At 38.2% G+C, this 22402-nt stretch overlaps 1 protein-coding gene and 1 long non-coding RNA gene across 2 annotated transcripts; both read left to right on the forward strand.

Annotated features, from left to right (window-relative positions):
* Positions 1–292: 292 nt before the first annotated feature.
* On the forward strand, positions 293–1354 carry LOC113009215 (uncharacterized). Its single transcript, XR_003270134.1, has 2 exons — positions 293–439; positions 742–1354. It is a non-coding gene; the product is annotated as an uncharacterized LOC113009215 (long non-coding RNA).
* Positions 1355–10738: 9384 nt separating this feature from the next.
* On the forward strand, positions 10739–20717 carry cfh (complement factor H). Its single transcript, XM_026148080.1, has 17 exons — positions 10739–10889; positions 11006–11200; positions 11474–11579; positions 11733–11809; positions 11930–12121; positions 12810–12992; positions 13132–13326; positions 13453–13635; positions 14199–14366; positions 15131–15298; positions 15634–15825; positions 15917–16102; positions 16883–17044; positions 17366–17551; positions 17975–18154; positions 19183–19362; positions 20380–20717. Exons 1-17 carry the CDS (start codon positions 10820–10822, stop codon positions 20568–20570), a joined length of 2814 nt encoding a protein of 937 aa, XP_026003865.1. The 5' UTR covers positions 10739–10819; the 3' UTR covers positions 20571–20717.
* The last annotated feature ends 1685 nt before the right edge of the window (positions 20718–22402 follow it).

A 22402-nucleotide genomic window follows, 5' to 3' on the forward strand; every position in this document is an offset into this window, starting at 1 on the left:
TGCTATGTGTGGAGGTAGTCGCGTGCTGGCAGGAGAAAAGAGAGACTGAAGCTTTTGAGCTGGAAAAAAGTATTAGATATAAGTTGCAACCAACTGTGTTGCACATAAGTTCACTGGTTATCAGCTAACTTTCATGTTAGAAGTAGCCGCAGTGAGTAAACAGGCAAATGCTGCATTTTTCTGGTGACTTTAGAAAGTACCACGTGGAGGTAAACTGTTAGCCTTTGTTAGCTCTGGTTGCTATCAACTGCCTGGAAGTTCATCTCAATCTGCTTCCAGAAGCAAGGTAACACTTGAAGCGCAACTTATGTTTATTTTTCCTTCATGTCGTATTACGGTTATTAAAGAGAAAACATGTCCTGTTACGTTATTTAGAGCCCTGCATTTTCCGACCGAGAGACACTATGCCATTGTCTTCGGCCGTGATGCGCTGAGATCGGTGAGCACATGTTGTATGTCTCAGTTAGTTCATGTCTGTTTCACATTTTATCGTTGAGAAACTGAATTAATCTCAATTGTTTGATTAATACTTGCCGCATATGCGACATATATGCATATGCACTGACTTTACTTGGTTTAATGCCTAGTTTATGTAAGAGAGATGTTTTATTTTTGCAAAATTGAGTATTTTTATTGCAAATTTATGTTGAATGTGATTTAAACAAAATCCTAAGTTGTGAATTATAGCTAGAACAGCATAATTAATATTTGAATTGCTCTTCTGACCCTGTCTGTTGACAGGTCAGGTTTTTTTTTGTATGCTGAATTGTTCCTGAGGTGGATTCCTCCAGTGAAATAGGATTCCTCCAGTGAAATAGATGGCGAGCCTTCCCACCTGGACTTAGAGAGACTGAGATTCGCTTCTTTTCCACTTGATGATCTGCTGCACCTTGCGGTGTGGTAGGACTGTATCACTCACACTTTCACGCACAGCTGGTTATACATAAGACCACTGACTGACATTCTTTCATCCCTATTTTCTTTCACACCCTGGGAATTTTTTGGACTTTACCCCTTGGACATTTTTTATTTGGGACTTTAAATAATGAGCTGTTGTGTAGAGCATTCTCCACATGTGAAAAGAGTGTGAAATTTTCATTTGAATGTACATTGGATTTGTGTAATCTGTTTCTATAAGAGTTAAGGAGTCAGGTTACTAGGGTGCACCCGAGCATTGAAACCCAAACATTGAAAACCAAAAATAACACTTGGCCAAGTCATTGCTTTAGTAGTTTGTGTTTTACTTTTCTTTTAATTTTTGTAAGTTTCCTTTCTACCATTGTAAAGTGTCTTTAACCTGTGCTTGTCAACCTTATGGTTTATGTCACTAAAGTTGGCTGGTTCTTTTGAGTTACATTCTTGTCTCTGTGTCTCATTTGAACACACCCCTGTGCTCCTATAGTCGAGTCTATTGGCCCATTGATATATTCTTTTCAACAATTCCCCTTACTGTGTTACATACACATCTACTATAGCCACAATAAAAACAAGTAATAATTGCACTGAAAATTATATCTAGTATATTAAAATGGGTTTCAATGGGGCAAATAACAAAAACCTGCACTTTTCACTTGTTTCTACTGCACTGCAAACTTCTTGAAGTTTAAAAAGAGCACAAGAAACAAAATGAATATATACAAAATGCTTACTATTGGTGGAGCTCTCAGAATGCTTTTTGTTACACATGAAACAGTTGCCCATTTTTAATGTCCTCTCATTTAGCAACACCTATGCAGTACCTCAAGAGGGCACTGCTGAGCAACTTCTGAATCAGCTGTTTATGAGTGTACAGGCATGTATGTAGTAAGAATAGATTCAATATTCCTTATTTACTACTGTTGTTGTTCTGTTTTGTTGAGATAAGATAAGATAAGATAAGATACCTTTATTAGTCCCACGAGTGGGAAATTTCATAAACCACTCTGCACAAATCTGAACAGGACACAAATGTGTTAATATACATATATGTTTATACATCAAAAATACTGTGAACAGTTACAAACAATAAAATTATGAGATTAGACACCAAGTCTCCCCTCGGTTATCCGGCATCTTCCCAACACAAACACTGTAAACCAGTCACTTTAGGAAACGGGACTTTTAAAGAAATTAATAACATTCATTCATTTTATCCATTTAATTAAACATTAAATGGATAAAAAATGTGGGTAGTGCTTTAATGTCTGCTATTCATGAAAGTTATTTTAAATGGTTTTAAAAATAGGGGGGGAAATGTGTCAAGATACAATAGTTACTGTAAAGTCTTTGGTTAAGTCTAGCTGAAATTCATACAAGAGTCAAATTGCATCACAAGGTCAACAAATTTAAAAAAAAAATTATTCAGAATTGCCTACATCACATCAGGACTGCATGGTTTTGAAAGTGTAAGACTGCAATCTTGTAAACAATTTAAGATACACTAACATGTAAGTTTAAAACGGTCATTGTTAGCTAGGCAAACCGTGTCGAGATGAGAGGAAGAGGGCCCGAATGCAGACACACGGGAATGAGGTGGACATTAACAAAAGACAAGCCTTTATTATTGGCTGAACAAAAACACTACAAGTCAACAACGAAGGGGAGAATTTAAAACACTAATAAAACGTAGACTGGGTAAGGCTAAACTAAAGAACATGAGGAATATAGAAAAGGACAGAAGGAAACAAACACTATAGCTGTGTCCAAATTCAGAGGCTGGATCCTCCTGAGGACCCGGCCTTCACGGTCTACGTGGGCAAAGGTCTTTTGAAGGCCGGGTAGGCCGGAAGTGAGCTGCTGTGAAATTGGACAGTCTAGTCTTCAGACTGACCATCTCACACTTCTGTTTAATCATTTTTCTGTTTGACATCTATTCAGAGGTAGTCTCAGCCAAACCGATTTAGTCACAAACAAATAAAACACTGAAAAAACCCAAACAATAACATTTTTAACCTATCTAAGTGACTAATATTTCATGTTTACCTGAGTAGTAAAAGACTGCTGGGGGTTTGAAAACGATGTGCCAGGAGTTCACTGTTCTCTCTGGCTCTAGTGAGCTGGCTAGCTATCGAGCTACTGGGTAACACACAAGGACTAGAAAGAAACCAAGAACTATAAATACTAAATAAATAATATAAAACTATAAACTATAAACCCCATAAGGGTTATGTGATCAGGGCCTGCTGGCTGTCCATCATGCAAGGCTGAGAGCTATAGGTGACCCAGGCTCTCTGTGGACAGTGGTCAGTTTTTTGTTTGTTTTTGGGTGGGAGGTAACTTCCTTTTGGTAGTTAACCCCCGCCATGAGTCGGTCCCCTCATTACTACTCATTCAGAACATTCTAAGTTTCTATTGCAGTTATAATAGCTTAACTTGCACTAGCTTTATTTGAGCCAGTGTATGAGAGGAGGGTGATGACTTGAATATTGACAGGCAGGGTTCTGGTTAGGCGACAGAACTGTTAGGCATTCATTTGTAGAGATAACCCCAAGTGTACACATAAATAAGAAGGAATGACACTGCCAGGTACCCCAGCCCTTCATGTACTTTGCTGAGTTATCTCTGTCATTAATTTCACATACACCAAATGCCTGGAACTGAGCTTTAGTGACAAGAGAATGTGTATTCAGTGATACTTATTGAAAAGAAGTTCATTATGTATGAATGGGTATTTACAGTGGGGCAAAAAAGTATTTAGTCAGCCACCGATTGTGCAAGTTCCCCCACTTAAAATGATGACAGAGGTCAGTAATTTGCACCAGAGGTACACTTCAACTGTGAGAGACAGAATGTGAAAAAAAAATCCATGAATTCACATGGTAGGATTTGTAAAGAATTTATTCGTAAATTAGGGTGGAAAATAAGTATTTGGTCACCTCAAACAAGGAAAATCTCTGGCTCTCACAGACCTGTAACGTCTTCTGTAAGAAGCTTTTCTGTCCCCCACTCATTACCTGTATGAATGGCACTTGTTTGAACTCATCATCTGTATAAAAGACACCTGTCCACAGCCTCAAACAGTCAGACTCCAAACTCCGCCATGGCCAAGACCAAAGAGCTTTCGAAGGACACCAGGAAAAGTATTGTAGACCTGCACCAGACTGGGAAGAGTGAATCTACAATAGGCAAGCAGCTTGGTGTGAAAAAATCAACTGTGGGAGCAATCATCAGAAAATGGAAGACATACAAGACCACTGATAATCTCCCTCGATCTGGGGCTCCACGCAAGATCTCATCCCGTGGGGTCAAAATGATCATGAGAACGGTGAGCAAAGATCCCAGAACCACATGGGGGGACCTGGTGAATGACCTGCAGAGAGCTGGGACCAAAGTAACAAAGGTCACCATCAGTAACACACTACAACGGCAGGGAATCAAATCCCGCAGTGCCAGACGTGTTCCGCTGCTGAAGCCAGTGCATGTCCAGGCCCGTCTGAAGTTTGCCAGAGAGCACATGGATGATACAGCAGAGGATTGGGAGAATGTCATGTGGTCAGATGAAACCAAAGTAGAACTTTTTGGTATAAACTCAACTCGTCGTGTTTGGAGGAAGAAGAATACTGAGTTGCATCCCAAGAACACCATACCTACTGTGAAGCATGGGGGTGGAAACATGCTATGGGGCTGTTTTTCTGCCAAGGGGACAGGACGACTGATCCATGTTAAGGACAGAATGAATGGGGCCGTGTATCGTGAGATTTTGAGCCAAAACCTCCTTCCATCAGTGAGAACTTTGAAGATGAAACGAGGCTGGGTCTTCCAACATGACAATGATCCAAAACACACCGCCCGGGCAACAAAGGAGTGGCTCCGTAAGAAGCATTTGAAAGTCCTGGAGTGGCCTAGCCAGTCTCCAGACCTCAACCCCATAGAAAATCTGTGGCGGGAGTTGAAAGTCCGTGTTGCTCGGCGACAGCCCCAAAACATCACTGCTCTCGAGAAGATCTGCATGGAGGAATGGGCCAAAATACCAGCTACTGTGTGTGCAAACCTGGTAAAGACCTATAGTAAACGTTTGACCTCTGTTATTGCCAACAAAGGTTATGTTACAAAGTATTGAGTTGTATTTTTGTTATTGACCAAATACTTATTTTCCACCCTGATTTACGAATAAATTCTTTACAAATCCTACCATGTGGATTCATGGATTTTTTTTTCACATTCTGTCTCTCACAGTTGAAGTGTACCTCTGGTGCAAATTACTGACCTCTGTCATCATTTTAGGTGGGGGAACTTGCACAATCGGTGGCTGACTAAATACTTTTTTGCCCCACTGTATGTCTCAGTATGAGCTGTTTAACCCTTTAAGACCTACCATAGAACCAAGTCCGCCAGAGCTTATATTATATTTTTACATGCTGTAGTGCCATTTTTGGGAGCATTTCAAGTTGATATACATCAATACAACCATTATAGCCCAAATTTTAATAATATATATGCATTAAGTGCATAGTAATTACATAAATTGCAAAAAAGTGCAATAAACTACAAAAAACTTGAAAATCGTTTTTGATTTTTTTTTTACATATATTTGTAGTTAGAGAAATTTAAGAGGCTTATCCCTCAAAACTGTAAATACAAAAAAGCTGCAGAAAATAGTTTCCCACCACAGGAAATTTATTTTAAGTGTCTTCATAGTTTTATTTTTGAAATACACCAATTTTCACATACTGCAGCAAAAATGAAAATAAATATTATAATGCAAATTTGCAAAAAAACAGCATTAAATGAGCCTCTTGGTTCAACAGTGGTTCTTTATGCTTGCAAGACTGTACTGCTGCCAAAAACAGAGCACTCTACTGTAATGCACTCTGTAGGTTAACCCTTTAAAGCCGGTTGGAGCGGACACGCTCCATTTTGCGTAACTATTTTTAAATCCCGGTAGCTCTGCAACCACCTAAGCTAGCGCAATAATTTTTTTTGCATATGAAACCAGAGGAGTTGTACTTACATCTTATGCCATCAGCTTGTCCTAGGTCACGGTTTCCTTCCACATATAGCTTTGCAAAAACTGCATAAAAAGCACTTGCAGCAGCAAAAACATAATATTCCAGAAACACGCTTTGCCGATCCGATCAGCTGTTTGTAACACTTCCTACGTCCATCAGCGCGAACTATCACATGTCCGGCATGACCTGCCCGAAACCGGAAGTGACGTCATTTTGCGGAAATGTAGTTTTTTACCATCGTGGCCTTATGAGTCTATACTTGTGTTCTTAAAAGTTATGTTTGACTTTATGACTTTCTGTGTCGTTTCTGGGATGCTTAGGACTCATATTGCACTGCTGGAAATAGTTTATTTTGATGCATATGCTGTTTTTTTGCAAATTTGCACTATAATATCTTTTTTCGTTTTTCCTGCAGTATATGAAAATTGGTGTATCTCAAAAATAAAACTATGAAGACACTTAAAATAAATTTCCTTTGGTGGGGAAACTATTTTGTGCAACTTTTTTGTATTTACAGTTTTGAGGGATAAGCCTCTTAAATTTCTCTAACTAGAAATATATGTTAAAAAAAAAAAAAGATTTTCAATTTTTTTGTAGTTTATTGCACTTTTTTGCAATTTATGTAATTACTATGCACTTAATGCATATATATTATTAAAATTTGGGATATAATGGATGTATTGATGTATATCAACTTGAAATGCTCCCAAAAATGGCACTACAACATGTAAAAATATAATATAAGCTCTGGCGGACTTGGTTCTATGGTAGGTCTTAAAGGGTTAATCAAGTCATGTAATAACAACATGCACCAGGACATAATAGTGCAAAAGTAACATGACCGAACTGTTCAGACACTGATTCTTATATAGTGCTTTTCTACTCTTCCAGGTTACTCAAAGCGCTCTGTACAACATGCCACATTCACACAGTTTCTCTAAACTGAGTGCTTTCTAGCTACATTCATACACATTCTCACTCTTGACATGCAGACTGGATGAACTAGGGATTGAACCACTAATCTTCTGATCAGTAGCTGACTTGCGCTACCTGCTGAGCTACAGCACCTACAGGCAAAGATGTGTAAACCGTCACTAGGTATTGGATAGAGTGTACACTCACAAACCTGTCAAACCTAGTCAGAAGTGCCAGCTTGATTCCAGATCAGGGGCCCGTTCTTCGTACCTCGCTAAGTAGGTTAGCCGGATTAGATTGTTGACGATTTCGCGTGATCCTGGATCAGTCGGTTCCCCGAAGCTCATCCGGGACTTGCTGTCATAGCAACAGAGCCGTAAGCGTAAACCTGCTCCCGAGCAGGTTTACTTTATGTAAACAGGATTAGATCGCGGCCACGCAGGTATGTCCGCTTCATTTATACGAAAGCAACAGCGATATTTTTCCACTGTTTCACCATAAATAAATATTATCAATGTAACTAAAGATAATGCAGCACTTGATCCTTTTATTGATGTCACACAGATACATACAGGTCATTTCCTAAAAAAGGGAAATGAACTATTAACATTCTATTACATGTATGTGATTATTACAGATGTAATTCATATTTCAGAGTAGTAATTGTAAATTACTTCGTGTAATCAAGATGAGAGACCACGGCTATAAAAGCGAAGGTGGATTTGGGAAGCCTGTCGCAGCCATGTCCTGTCCGTATACGCGACCAACCCATTGCGGAAGGTGCAAGATTGATAAGGAGAGTCCTCAGAATTCAGCGTATATTGCAGGATAGACAGGATCCTTTAGCTCAGCGCGACAGTGTGCTCATAGAGAGATATCGATATTCCCGTGAGGGTATTATTTACTTAACCAACTTGTTGACGAGGGGGTGCAGGACCACCACCTGTCTTTTTTTCCTCTGCCCTTTTCTTGGTTGCTGTTATGAACAAACTAACAGAGTATTACAGGCCAGTATTACCTTGCCAAGAGACGCAAAGCAATCTAAGAGATAAATATTACCATTCTGTAGAATACTCCTGTATTCCACTTTTACTTGTTCCCATGTTCTTGTGGGTCCTGTTGTGGCTCTAATGTGAAAGGGGATATAATATAACATATTATAATATAATATAATGCCATATGATATTGGACAATATAGTGTCATATGATAGATCTACCCTACCGCCTACTGGTGTTGGCCAGAGGGGCCGATGGCGCGATATGGCAGCCTGGCTACAACCGTAGCTGCCTCCACCAGTGTGTGAATGTGGGAGTGAATGAATAGTGGTATCGTAAAGCGCTTTGGGTGCCTTGGAAAGCGCTATATAAATCCAATCCATTATTATTATTAAATTACCTACGAGTTTGATTTGTCAGCAACTTTCTGCCAGCCCTCTCTCCTTGCTTTTGCAGCCTTTGCAGTGTTCTCTTGCGTTTTAATTAAACTCTGAAACTCCTGAAATCCCTCACTCATGAGTTCTTGCTCTGCTGCCGGAAAATACCGAGCACGCCCCTTCGACATTTTCGCCGACCAATCAGCGGGTTGCCGATCAATGTTTCTACTATCGATGCGTAGCCCCTTTTACGACACCCAGTGATGTCACATTCCTGCGTCCAGCTGTAGTAATCGTCAACAGCAGGTGTGTTCGGGGAACCGGATTAGCGAGCTCACGGTTAGCGCGATGATTTGATCTTGGATGTGTCATTTGATCTTGGATGTAGTAAGCGACGTACGAAGAACGGGCCCCAGGGCTAGACCTGTTTTCTATGGGCCTGGGCCACATACACCAAACTGCAACAAAACTGATATGGCATGCCATTACATAGACAGTGCCATCTATGCCAGGCCTGGCCCATATCTGGATGACATACCACTTACCATGCCAGAAGTCAGCCAGCAGTCCCGGCTTGATACCAGATCTGGGCCAGACCAGATTGCTATGTGGGTAGTCACTTTTTTTTGTGCCTTTTTAATGAATCCCAAAAACACATTTTAATGCCAAAAGAATGCAAATCTGACCAAAGTCCTAGCATAAATGTTTATTAAGTGAAAACTGCAGGTGTGAAATCTAGGTATTTGGTCATTTCTTGCTCCATTTAATGATCCAGAAGTTCATCTAGCCAAATCAGCCAGTTTGCAGCTGGATGAAAGCAACTGTTTATCTAAAGATCAGTCAGTCTTTTAACATGCTAAACTTGCACAATGTGCTATTGCGATATGGGGTAATGGTTGCTGAAGGTACCCTTTGCACACCTACGTCAATTGATTTATCAGGAATGTTTTTCAATAATAGTTAGTTGTAAAACTTTCTTGTAAATGTTATTCCATATTACATTTTAAACACAAGAATGTTTTCTTTATGACCTCCAGCTGTGTATATTCCACAACACAGTCTTTTTCAATCTGATAGAAACCTGGAGAATGAACAAGTTAACATTTCATCATCATACTATTCACATTTGAAGATAATAATAGTTGATGTGAGCACACAAAATATCTGCTTCTTACAGCTAGATTCTTTAAAAGGTTTAATCATTTGACCATCAATCCACATTGCTCTCGCTCTTTCTGCTTTGTCAGCAGTGGGGCAGGCAGGGAGGTAGTTTGCATAGCAAACAGTACCCGTGATTCTCAGTCAGTAGAAATAGTTTCACAGTGTTGGAGGAAATTCAGCTTTATGCAAAACGTCAGACAGAAATGTTAAAATTCCCATGTTAGGGAATAATAGTTGGTCTGCTGGTGAAAAATGGAAAAATACATATTGTATAAATTGTTTGTTTACTTTCTGACTCACAGATGCCACTTGCTTATTGAAAATCATAACAAAGCCATACTGTATGGTCCAAGAAATGCATTTGTAGAGTGGCACATGTAATGTACGTTCAGAAGTGAGTAACATGAAGCTATGGAGAGAAATGAGGGCAAATCCAATATTGCTCAACAGCTACATTTTGTTTCAGTAGTTTGCAAAACAAAGTCAGGCTGCCTTTCTTTTTTTCTTTTGCCAGATTTTTTGGCAGTTCTCTCCTCCCATACAAAACTAGTTTTTGTGTGCGTGTATTTTTTTTTTTCATGGTTACAACAATTGTATTCATGTGCACACAAAAATTAGGTTCAGTTCACAGTTTGGTGAGTAAAAAATGATGTATTGATCTGCTTTTGAAATGAAAAATACAGTTCACTTTGTATTTGTCTTGCCAAGATGCAACATACTTTGTTTGCCTTATTGATTCACGCAAATGATTAACAGGAAAGCAAAAGAAAGTGAATATTCCCGTAAAAGTTTGTTTGTTCTTTGGTTTGTCACTGTACGATAAACATGGTAACCACACAAGGCCATGAAATTATTTTGCTGCAAATAAATGCCCTTAAAGTTGGTGATGAAGATGTTAAACATCAATTGTGTCATGAAAGTAGTTATATGTAATCATTTCCTGTGTGTGTGTGTGTGTGTGGGGGGGGTTTAAGTGTTTGTTTGTTTTTGGGGGTTTTTCCCAGCGAGCCTACCCATATGGAAAAGATATATATAAATCTTATAAAGTTTGTATCTGTCTTGTGTGAAACTTGTATGACAAGCATATAAGTGTGAAAACAGATATAAGATCCCTTGAAAAATTATATAATGAAACTTGTATGTTTTGGATACTTACTAAAACAATGTATGAAAGTAATGCGAAAGTGGCCACTTTCATGAGTAAATCATGTAAGCCTTATATGATTTACTCATGAAAGTGGCCACTTTCATGAGTAATCACATATAAGTTTTTACTATTTCTTTTCCGTATGGGTATGGTCATATTTGGAGGCAAGGACAGCCTTTTGTAAATCATTGAGCAATCTCTTCTTTCCCTGTGAAATCCAAGCTCCTCTAGTGTACAACAGCCTTTGAGTCTCCAGTCTTTAGTTCTGTTTGGTGAATGAGGCTAGCGAAGATAAAATGCATGTAACAACCACAAGCTGTATCCTACTTTTGTGGATGCATACACTGACCTTTGTGAAAAGCCAAGGTAAGACCCAGTACTTCGGGTGATTTCTATGATCTTCTCATTTTAATTACACGATATTTTGATGTTGAAATAAACACAAAAATCATGTATGCTGATTTTTATTTACCGCTATCCAGATAATCCAGGAGCATGTACCCTTGAAGATTTTAAAAAGTATCATCTCTACGATGGCAATTTTGACATAAGTGGTATGCAGGCCAGTTACCCAGGTGGGAGACAAGTGAAAGTGGGCTGCAATGTGGGCTACAGTGGCTTTTTCAAGCTGCTCTGTGTAGAGGGAAAATGGCAACACAGAGGCACTAATTGTCAACGTAAGTTAACATTCACTTATGAATATCATCTTTTTCCAGTATAACCAGTTAACACTTGCATATATGTCTTGCTGTATTTGCATATGTTTTGCTTACTCGAACTTGCCTTACCAAAGCGGCATAAACATCATTAGCTTGTTTGAGTTATTGCTCGAAAATTCATATCACAGACTGCAATGCTGAACAATATGTAGTGTACTTTTATGAAATGTACAGCAAATTCCACTTTTCTCTGTTGTACTTTTACCCACATTTTGTCTTATTTGCTTTAAGCGAGATCATGTGGTCATCCTGGCGATGCCCAGTTTGCCGATTTTCAACTTAGAAAGGGGGACGACTTTGTCTTTGGCTCAGAAGTTGTATACATCTGCCACAAAGGGTATCATAATAATTTTAATCACATTTTCCTTGTGATTTTATTTGTTTTGTGTTTCTTAATCTGAATAATTATGCATGCTCTGTGCATATTATCTGTACATTTGGCTTTTCTTTTAGTCATCTTCATGAATTCTCTATTATAAACCTGATTCAGATTTCAAATGGTCAGTCGGACAAACTTCCGACGTTGTATGGCAGAAGGCTGGGATGGTGTTATCCCCGTCTGTGAAGGTAGGAGCTGATATAAATGAAATTATGCAATCAGTAATATACACGTAGAAAGAAATAGCAACCTGTGTTTATGTTTTTGTCTGACTTTGAGGGGTTTTTTCCTAATGTTTTTCACTCCAGCTCAGCAGTGTCCATCAATTAATGTTCCCAACAATGTGAACGTGATGGGAGATGCAGAAGAAGCTACCTACGGCAATGTAGTTCGATTTAGCTGCAAGTCCAGCAATTACATTATGAAAGGGGCAAGAGAAATTTATTGTGATGAAAATGGAGACTGGAAAGGTTTGGAGGACGGCAATCCAACATGTGAAGGTAAAGTGAAGCTGGCTTACTATTGTTACTATTACTTTGTTCTCGAGTAATTAGGTAGTAACACCCAAATCACCAACCCCCTAAAAGAGAATAGAGGAGCAACTCTATATTGTATATTCAATTTTGAGCTATTATGAAACAATTAGTTTCGTAATAGTTGTGACATATTTAACACTATTTTATAACTAAAATGGTGTTAAATGTGTCACACAAATGTATGTGCCATGTGTAATGCTGTATTTTATTTAGGTCAAAATTTAGAATTAAATAATTATCACTTGCATACAAAATTAGTTTATTTGTACTAAAGGTACAGGAATAGAAAATGAAAACAGAATACATTTAGGGCAAAAAAACAAAACAATTTTTGTACTTAAGTTTAGATAGTTTGGGGGAATATTTGCCTATTTGGTTAAAATAAAGGCACCACTGCTATGGACATAGTAAGTCCAAAAATATCAGCTTCAAACTAAAACAAAAAAACACGAACAACATCATAAAATTGGCCTACAATTGTAATTAATGAGAAAAACATTGCAGCTGCTTTGCTTGTTTGATCACTTTCACTTTTCTACTTCATCAAAAAAGCTTCCTTTCACAACAGGTTAATCAGCAGTTACCTTTTATGTACCTTTCTATGAGCAGTTGCTGTAGTTTTATTCCTGACTCTGACTTTATCCTTCAACAGTTGTAAAATGTGAACCACCGAGGATTGAAAATGGTTTTGTACTTGGAGATATCAAAGAGTACAATGAACGTGAAATCCTAAACTTTGAATGCAATCTTCAACATAAACGTGCTCAAGAATTACCTTCAAGGTGCACAAAGACAGGAGACAGAGCAGAGTGGATCCCCACACCTGAATGTGAAGGTAAACATAAATTACATACAGTTTATACATTAAATGCCACTGACTAGTGAGATCTGGAGCTGGATGTTTGGATGTTATGGTATTGCTCTGTCTTGGTACAACACACTAACTCATGTGCTGCATTTCCCATCATATGCAGAAATAAAATGTGAGCTGACACTGCCACCACTCCAAGGAACCACATATGAACCTGCTCATAGAAGTAGGTTTTCACCTGGTGAAACGGTAACAGTTACATGTGAGGAGAGATCCTGGATTGGGAGAACCCGCACGCGCTCAGTTGAGACTACTTGCAATGAGGATGGACAGTGGTCTGTCAGACCAGTATGTCAAGGTATAAAACTACAAAAGCTTTAGACACATATTCTAAGCTCACTGTTCTTTGCTTTCATGTAGTTCAATCAGCCATGAGGATGATGAACAATTTTTTGAAGATTATCCAGTCTTTCTTTCTTTACAGAGGTTACATGTATCCGTCCACAAGATAGACTTTTGTCCCGCTGGGATGCGTCTTGGCGTGATGAGACAAAGAAATTGGGTGATACTGTCAGGTACACATGTATATCAGGATACAAGAGGAAAGATGGCGTCACTCGGGCCACATGCACCAGAGATGGATGGGAACCAAATCCACTTTGTGAAGGTATGGTGGAGTTTAGTTCACTTTTCTTCTAATTCTGACAGGATCTTTTTAATTTCTTTAATATTAGTCCATATTTGAGAAAACAGGAGAGAACTGCAGAGTGTCTTTGGTCAAACAGAAGCCTCAAAGGATCATTCAGTCATAGAGTAAAATCTTACGAACCAGCAATATAAATTTTAGAGACTCTGTGTGATAGTTCATAGTGAGAGAAAATGGTAATAACATTCATTTTTTTGTTTATTTGTGTACTAACCAAGCACTAACCGAAAGAGTGTACAAATACTCACTGGATACTATTTTCTGTACAGACTGCAAGAAACATTTCTACTGCCACAACAACTTTCAGCTGGATGTTGAATCCACAACTGAACACTTTTCTTGTCCTTTGACTGAACATATTCAAATATAAAATACAGAACTGTTAAATGGAATCACATTTACACTGGGGAGCTGCTGCTTTTACTTAAAAGATTATATGAAAGTATCTGAATGTTTTACATGACAAAATTATCTGAATCAAAGTAAATGCAGAAGCTTAATAAATGTGGTTTTGTTCCTTTCAGAGATAAAATGCAGGAGCCAACAGTTTAATAATGCAGATATTACTGGAAAAATTCAGGCTGAATACAGGTACAACGATCATGTCCAGTATAACTGCAAGAGAGGTTATGAAGGAAGTTTCACTCTAACCTGTAAAGAAGATGGCTGGGATAGGTCTAATGAATGTACAGGTAAGAAAATGCAATAAACTTAAAAGGATACATTTATTCAGTTATTCAAGGACTACTGTTTTTCATGACAAATATAAATGTTGTAAACAACTGATGACAAAAGACAAATGTATAAACTGTATATAAAAGGTGAGCATTGCTTTCAGGACTGAAAAGTGAAGCTAATATGAAAGTTCAGTCAACATGAATTCTCTCAAATCGGGGAACTTGCAGAAAAGCATCTGGTTTTACAGAATGGTAAATGATCTGTATTTGTATAGCGCTTTACTAGTCCGTAAGGACACCAAAGCACTTTACACATTCAGTCATCCACCCATTCACACACACATTCACACACTGGTGATTGCAACCTACATTGTAGCCACAGCCACCCTGGGGCGCACTGACAGAGGCGAGGCTGCTGGACACTGGCGCCACCGGGCCCTCTGACAGAAGTCTATCTTTAGTCTATCTTTGTCTTTAGATTCCTTGATGAGCTCCACAAACATTTTTCTTTTGTGAAGCAATGCATGTTACTCTTATCAAAGAGCTCCCTCTGCTTCCCTGAGTCTGCACACGAAATGGAGGTTTGCCAAAGTCAGCAGGATTCAATGCTAGTCACTTAATAACAGACATTACACAGTCTATTCAGTAGTATTAAGGATATTTAAGCCTAGTCCAAAGATAGTTGAATAATGTTATCTATGAATCACTACTAATAACACAAGAATGTATTCTGACTGCTCTTTGATAATATCTAAATGTAATATCTGTCTTTCTGATAGCTATAACAGGATGTCCAACAACGAGTTTTGACCGCAGACTTAAAGTTTGGCAACATGGTGACAAACTTTACTTCAGGTGTGAGGATGGTTACAAACCTCTCAGCAAAGGCTGGTGGGGTGAAGCCACATGTGTGCACGGTGTTTGGTCTGGAGTTGAAAGCTGTATTGGTAATTAAAGTTTCTAATTAAAGTATCTTCTGTTATTAGCTTGAAGCAAACACAGTGACTTGTTCAATACCAATGTCAAGATGGGGAGTATAAGATGTTTAGGTAGAAAAATATAAGTTTTGAAATCTGTTTTAAACATCTTTTTAACATTTGAGTTTTATCTGCAGTTATGTTTAAGAAAACTGGTGTGAAAATATTTTCTGTAATATCTTACAATAAGTGCATTCATACAGAGTTTCTTCCACTGCTTATTCTGATCACATTTTTAAATATGGAAATGGATTTCATCCATCTGTAATATTTTGCCTGATTGTTTGTAATCATATCCACCTTAGAGGAACAAAAGTGTCGAGAAGCTCCTGAGATTCCTAATGGGGAAGGAATACTAGGGAATACTGAACAACACGGACAGACCCAAGAAATGATGTTCATTGATTGCAATGAAGGATACTCTGCTAAGATTGAGGAATTAACCTGTCGTGACGGACGATGGGATTTAAATGGATCACTTGATGATATCTGTAAATGTGAGTCACCTCAACCATTATTTTGATGCATGTTTTTATGAAAAGATTACAGAGTGTAAATTAATAGTGTACATGTTGTGATGTCTTACAGCTAATCATGATAACTGCAGCCCTCCACCCAAAGTTGAAAATGCTGTTATTACAACTTGTTATCGGAAGCAATACCCATCTGGCTCTGAAGTAACTTATCAGTGTCGTGATAAGTACACAATAGAGGGGAACGCCACACTTAAATGCACAGCTGGGGAATGGAAGGAGCTCAATATTCAGTGTATACGTACGTATATAAAAATAAAATATTGCTGTGAATAAGCTTTAAAACTGTTAAAAACACTGCTGTCTGTCATTCTGCCTGCTGACATATTTCATCTTTATTCATCTTTCTTTCCCCACCCTTCATTAAGGGTAGAGAAAGACTGTAGTCCTTTGGTGTCCTGCTGATCAAAGGGTCATGAGAGCACAAAAGGTACATCCTTGATCAGGAAAGGGGGTAGTCTCCCCCACCCTAGATAACATGGTGAGGAAGTCCAGCAGTTCATCTATATGTAAAGAAGCACTTAAACTAAAACAGACATAGCTACGTTAATCCTGCCGTAAAACAATAAAACAAGGTATGAGCTCTCATGCTCCCAGACGTGGGGGTGCATTCCTGGGATGCACCCCAAGCCTGCAGCTTGTTAGAGATCACACACAATTAATTATATGCCTCTAAGTATACATGGTTGAATATTTCCTAATACAAATAACTACATGCAGTATTCTACCATATGCAAACTTATATCACTAAAAGATTATACTGACTACTAAATACAATTTTCCATTGACAAGGGACGAAACAATGGAAATAATATAACCCAACATTGTACCAAAGGCACAATCTTTAACTAACCTTAAATATACTGTTTTAGTTTGGTTTTTGTTTTTTTGCCTTAGAACAGTCTGCATGTGTACCTCGGTTTACACACCTGCCGTTATCTTCATTTTCAGCACTATTGGTCAAATCAATAATGTATGTAACAATGTATATAATATTGACAATACTATTATGTATTTTCAGTGTACTGTGACCAGCTTATGGATGAGTCTCTGGACTTCAGAGCAGAGAAAAAGAAATACATGACTGGAGAGATCATTGAATATCAGTGTAAGAATAGAGCAGGAATTATTGGCACTGCAACGTGCCAACATGGCAAGTGGGCTAAAGCAATAGAATGTGAAGGTAAGGAGACATAAAAAAAAAATGCAGTTTTCATACAAACACCCCCATGTTGTGCAGTTTGTAGGTTTAGACAATTATTCTTCCCTTTAATCACTTTTAAAAGAATTGCCATTCTTTTCTGACTTCATAAAAGACTGGACATTTATTACTTCTTAATTACAGCAATGAGAAACTGAATGCCTATTAATAATAAATATTTAAAGGGAAAACTTGCTTAGTTTGAAAATGTAGTGAGAAAGTGTCTTATTACTTTGAATCTGATTTGGTTTCATGTTTATAATGTAAACCTCACAATAAAACAGATTCTCTTTTTCAAAACAGAGAAATGTAGAGTCCCTGAAACACCAGCAGGTCTAACAATCACCACAGATGTAACAGACGATCAAATGAAAAAAGGACAACATTTAACATTTGCTTGTGAAAACAGTAATCACATCATCAAAGGGAATGCAACGCTTGAATGTTTGGAAAATGGACAGTGGAGCAATCCTCTTCCCACATGTGAAGGTACAACACTTGTCCTCTTGTGATCTTACTGTTTATCAGTACAAAGGATGGAAAAAGATTGCTATTGCTGTTTTTGGTATTTCTTGGGGTGTCGTGTGAATGAGTGTAAGTTACACACACTTTAAACCAGAAATTAATAGTTTGTTTTGAGGCAAAAACACATTTCAGGTTATCAGTAAAATGTCCTCTGCCTGATCTGCTCTTGTGCTAATTAGTTTGTGTGAACATTGTTTCTGGTTAATTCTTTGTCACACATGGCCACACAGTGTTAAGGTAAAGGAGAGTGATGCACAGGGTGTATGACAAATATTTCACTTCAAATGAAAAATGATGCATGACAGCAGGTCAGAGTGAAAATGTGATTATTGTGACAAAATATTATCTAATGTTGGTTTTTCCTCTGTTATTGCCCACAATTTTTAGCTGCCCAGCAATGTAGGACGCCACCACATCTTTCAGGTGGACGGACCAAAACATGGACTAGAAACACGTACAGACACAATGAAAAGGTCGAATATGTGTGTGACAGAGACTACGGCATGGAGGGTGGGCCGTTCAAAACCTGTGTCGATGGTGATTGGGTTGGAGAGATGAGATGCCGTCGTGAGTTACATTTCCCTTTTGTTGCACACAAAGTTTTTAAATATGTTCTAAGTAAACAAACAGCCAGTGGAGGGCCGCTGGAACCAGTTTGACAAGTTTATTAAATCTGAGAAGTTGGTTAAGTGTGACGCTGAAAAGTTGTTTTCACTAACACAGACAGTAGCTCAAAACTGTTTGAAATGTGGTGCATTTAAGATTATACCTGAACACACCACAATGTAGACTTCAGGGTTAGTTGCAGTTATATCATTAAATAATAATATTAATACGAACAAGAAGAATTCGTTTTTTTAGAAACCTCTGTAATAACCCACCATCCCCAAACTGTGCTGCAGCTCTGAGAACATCACAATGGCTTCAGTTCTTAAGTGGATGGGTTTCACTTGTTCACCACCCACTACTTCTCCTAGATACACTATTGCAGTCTTTGCAAGTCACACTTTGAGAGATTTAATGTCAGGTTTGCCTTTTCACGATTTCAGTGTTTTTAAGTGGCCCTCTATCATTGCCACAGACATCACACATTTCATCACCAGTTAACATGGGTTACATGGAGGAACAGGGAAATACAACATGCTATGGACATGTCAGAGGAAATGTGAGAACCTGATGAGCACACACGAACCACAGAAGAGTTTGAACTTTAAAAAAAGAAAAATTGTTTTTTCACAATAAAATGATTAAAACAATTAAAAGGATAGGATCTGTAAGATGTGGGAGAGGGCAGTAGATGAATATATCAAAGAAGCAGATCATTTCAACAGCAACATGAGTTTGATACCAGTACAACACAGTTTATCATTAGTTACAAAGAGTGCTGACCGCTTTCTAAGCATAACAGAACTACATATATAGGATGACAAAGCAGTCTTAAAGGCTGTGATCTGCACTCGGATTGCATGATGAAAACTTCACCTGAAATGTAAAATAATATGTGATGGTATATGAACATAAAAACGTGACTAAAAAATTATTGTGACTAAATGTTGTCTAAACTTTTTTTTTCTCCATTGCTCACACTTTTGCAGGTGCCCAGGGTTGTGGGAGGCCACCACCTCTTTCAGATGGAGACACCAAAAGGAGTACTAAACAGCTGTACCAACATAATGAAAAGGTTGAATATATCTGTCAGCGTTATTACGTCATGAAGGGTGGACCGTTCAAAACATGTAATGATGGTGAATGGACTGGAGAGATTAGATGCCTCCGTAAGTAAAAGTTTTCTTTATATTTCATTCTGTGAAGAGAAACGTAAAAAGTCATTTTGGTTTCTGTTTTTTAATTTTGTTTAATTCCAGAGGTGTGACCCATATATACACAAATATACACGACTGCTTGTGAGCCTCTCAAGATGAGAAACTATGTATAAAATATGAAATTAAATATGTTACTCACAAACAGCGAATGCATTACTTTGTTGAAGCCCTTCAATAAACATCTTAAATGTTCAGTTTAAAGTCCACTGTGGTGGTGTACACCGCACGCATTTAAAACACTGTGATAGATTTTTTGGAGCATGTTGTGTTTGACATAAGAAATCAACAGGTACAAAATCATTTCTCACTGTGTGGATAGTAGGGTCTGAAGTTTACTGACAAACATTTTTTATGTTTTTCCATGATGAGCTCCAGTAAGACCTTCTTTAATTTTTTTCCTGTTGACTTCAGGTGATATTATAAAATAGACATGATGAAGTTGAATTATAGTACAGAGCCCTTGTCACACGCATAGTTATACGAGCACACCACGCAGTGAAATATATCCTGACACGCTCCTCGACTGTGCAAAAAGAGAGAGAGAACATTATGTACATGCAAAAAGAGAGAACATATATACATATAACCATAAAAGTGAATTAAATAAAATAAGACAATCTGGAAATTTCAAATTGAAACATCTGAAAAATGTACATTGTGCAGGTGGGTATTAAAGTGTCTAGTACTGTAGTGAGGCTGAGAGGAGTCAGGCTGGGATGGACAGGACTTCAGCATGTAAAATAGTCACAGAAATATTACATAAAATTAACAGTGAATGTAATCACCCCACAAGAGCAACAGCAACAGTAGATCATCTGTGTACCATTCCAGCGTTTGACCACAATTTAGAATTAGGCAGGAGAAAATCAATTTTATTTGTAGCCACAGAGTCCTTTACAGAACACAATATTCTGTACATTCATGTATTTTACTAACATTAAAAGACTGTTTATCTTTTATGTCTTACAGAAGCCTGCACTGTGAATAGAGACGACATGAACAGACATAATATTCGGTTCAGATTTTCAAGAGATGATAAACTGTATTCAGAACATGATGATGAAATCGAGTTTACGTGTACCAGAGGAAGACCGGTTGGGACACTGGGAATGCGTCAGAAGTGTGAACATGGTGTGATACATTTGCCGACTTGCCAATAATGCTTTTATGTACAAGACTAGATAAACACGAGTACACCAATGTGTCAATAATTGAAGAGCAGAATAAAGACTTAGACCAGTGAAGTACCAGTGCTGTATGTGGTCATTTCAATAAAAGCTAATAAATGCTGACTGAGTCTGTTTTCAGCGACTACGTGTTTTCTGAGTGAAATCTATCTTGCATAAATCTTCTAACACAAATTCACAACCTATATGCCTCACTTGGCTTAGCCTGAGAATTTTATGATTTAATAAAGGTTGCCCAGCAACTGAATTTTGAATACTAACTATCTGATTTAAAGAGTTATCAAATGATCTGTATAAAAACATGACTTGGCTGATGTTTTTTCAGTCATAAAAACCTTTTGATCGTTCTGGAGTTTCCATAACTTCTCTCTGGGTCACTGTATGTAGAATCATTCAGACAAGGAAAAAAATCCACCTGACGTGTACTTTCCTCTATAATATAAGCTGTAATCTGTTATTGTTTGGAGCTGTAAAATAAAATTCAGTTATATTTATTTCAGGAATTTTAATTTAACAGGTTTTCTGGTTCAAACAAAGATTTTTTCCTACAGTCAAATACAACCCATATGAGCGTTGCAAAATAGGCAGACCCAACAAAACCAGTTATCATGAGATGGCTAATAAATTACTTCACTTTAAGAGCATTCATGTTGTTATAGACAGTGTTGCTGTTAATGTATGTTTGGGGGCGTTGCACCCTGGAACCTTCAGAGGTTTTTCAGGGTTCTCCCTGCCGGATTGTTATGGGTGGGACAGTTTTCCTGTATGTGTGCGACTAGCTGTGGTTGTTTCTAAAAGTGGTCAGTAAACGTCCTAAAACTGGCACTTGAGTTTCCGAGCATTTTTATCCTGAGGTTATAACACATGTCAATACAAGCTGTTTGTGTAGTATCGCATGCTCTTTATTCCTCACATACTCCACTGAGATGAGACAGTGTGTCATTTTATGATCAGCATATTAGTAACAGCACAGTCTGCTTGAAATGAAAATCATGGCACCGATAATAATGGGACTCCCAAAAGCTCTCAGTCCTGGTGCTACTGGATCTAAGCGCAGCCTTTGATACAGTAGACCACGCTATTCTTTTAAACAGACTGAAACACATGGTGGGCCTCTCTGGTGCTGTACACAACTGGTTCACTTCATATCTCTCTGACAGAACTTTTATGGTGAGTATGGATACATGCTCCTCTAAGATCCATAAAATGACATGTGGTGTGCCTCAAGGGTCGGTTCTAGGCCCTGTACTTTTTAATTTGTATATGCTGCCTCTCGGCAGTGTCATCAGGAGGCATGGAGTGAACTTCCACAGTTACGCTGATGACACGCAGCTGTACATCTCCGTGTCTCCTGATGACACCAGACCAATGGATGCCCTTTTTAACTGTATCTTGGATATAAGATCTTGGATGGCAGAAAACTTTTTACAGCTTAACCAGGACAAAACTGAAGTTTTAATTGTCGGTCATGAGGCTCAGAGAGAGAAACTCTTGTCTAAATTAGAGGCATTTTCACTATGTCCTTCGCTACAAGTGAAAAACCTGGGTGTTATTTTTGACTCTGAGCTTGGTTTTATCCCACATGTTAAACATGTAACCAAAATTGGATTTTATCATCTAAAAAATATAGCCAGAGTCCGCCCTATTCTCTCTCGGGCCAACACGGAGATGCTGATGCATGCTTTTATTACCAGTCGCATTGATTACTGTAATGCCCTGCTCTCTGGTCTTCCTAAGAAGAATATTTCAACTTTACAACTCTTGCAAAACTCGGCAGCTCATGTGCTGACGAAGACCAGAGGGCG

The sequence above is a fragment of the Astatotilapia calliptera genome, chromosome 17 (assembly GCF_900246225.1).
Source record: "Astatotilapia calliptera chromosome 17, fAstCal1.2, whole genome shotgun sequence".
Classification (NCBI taxonomy): Eukaryota; Metazoa; Chordata; class Actinopteri; order Cichliformes; family Cichlidae; genus Astatotilapia; species Astatotilapia calliptera.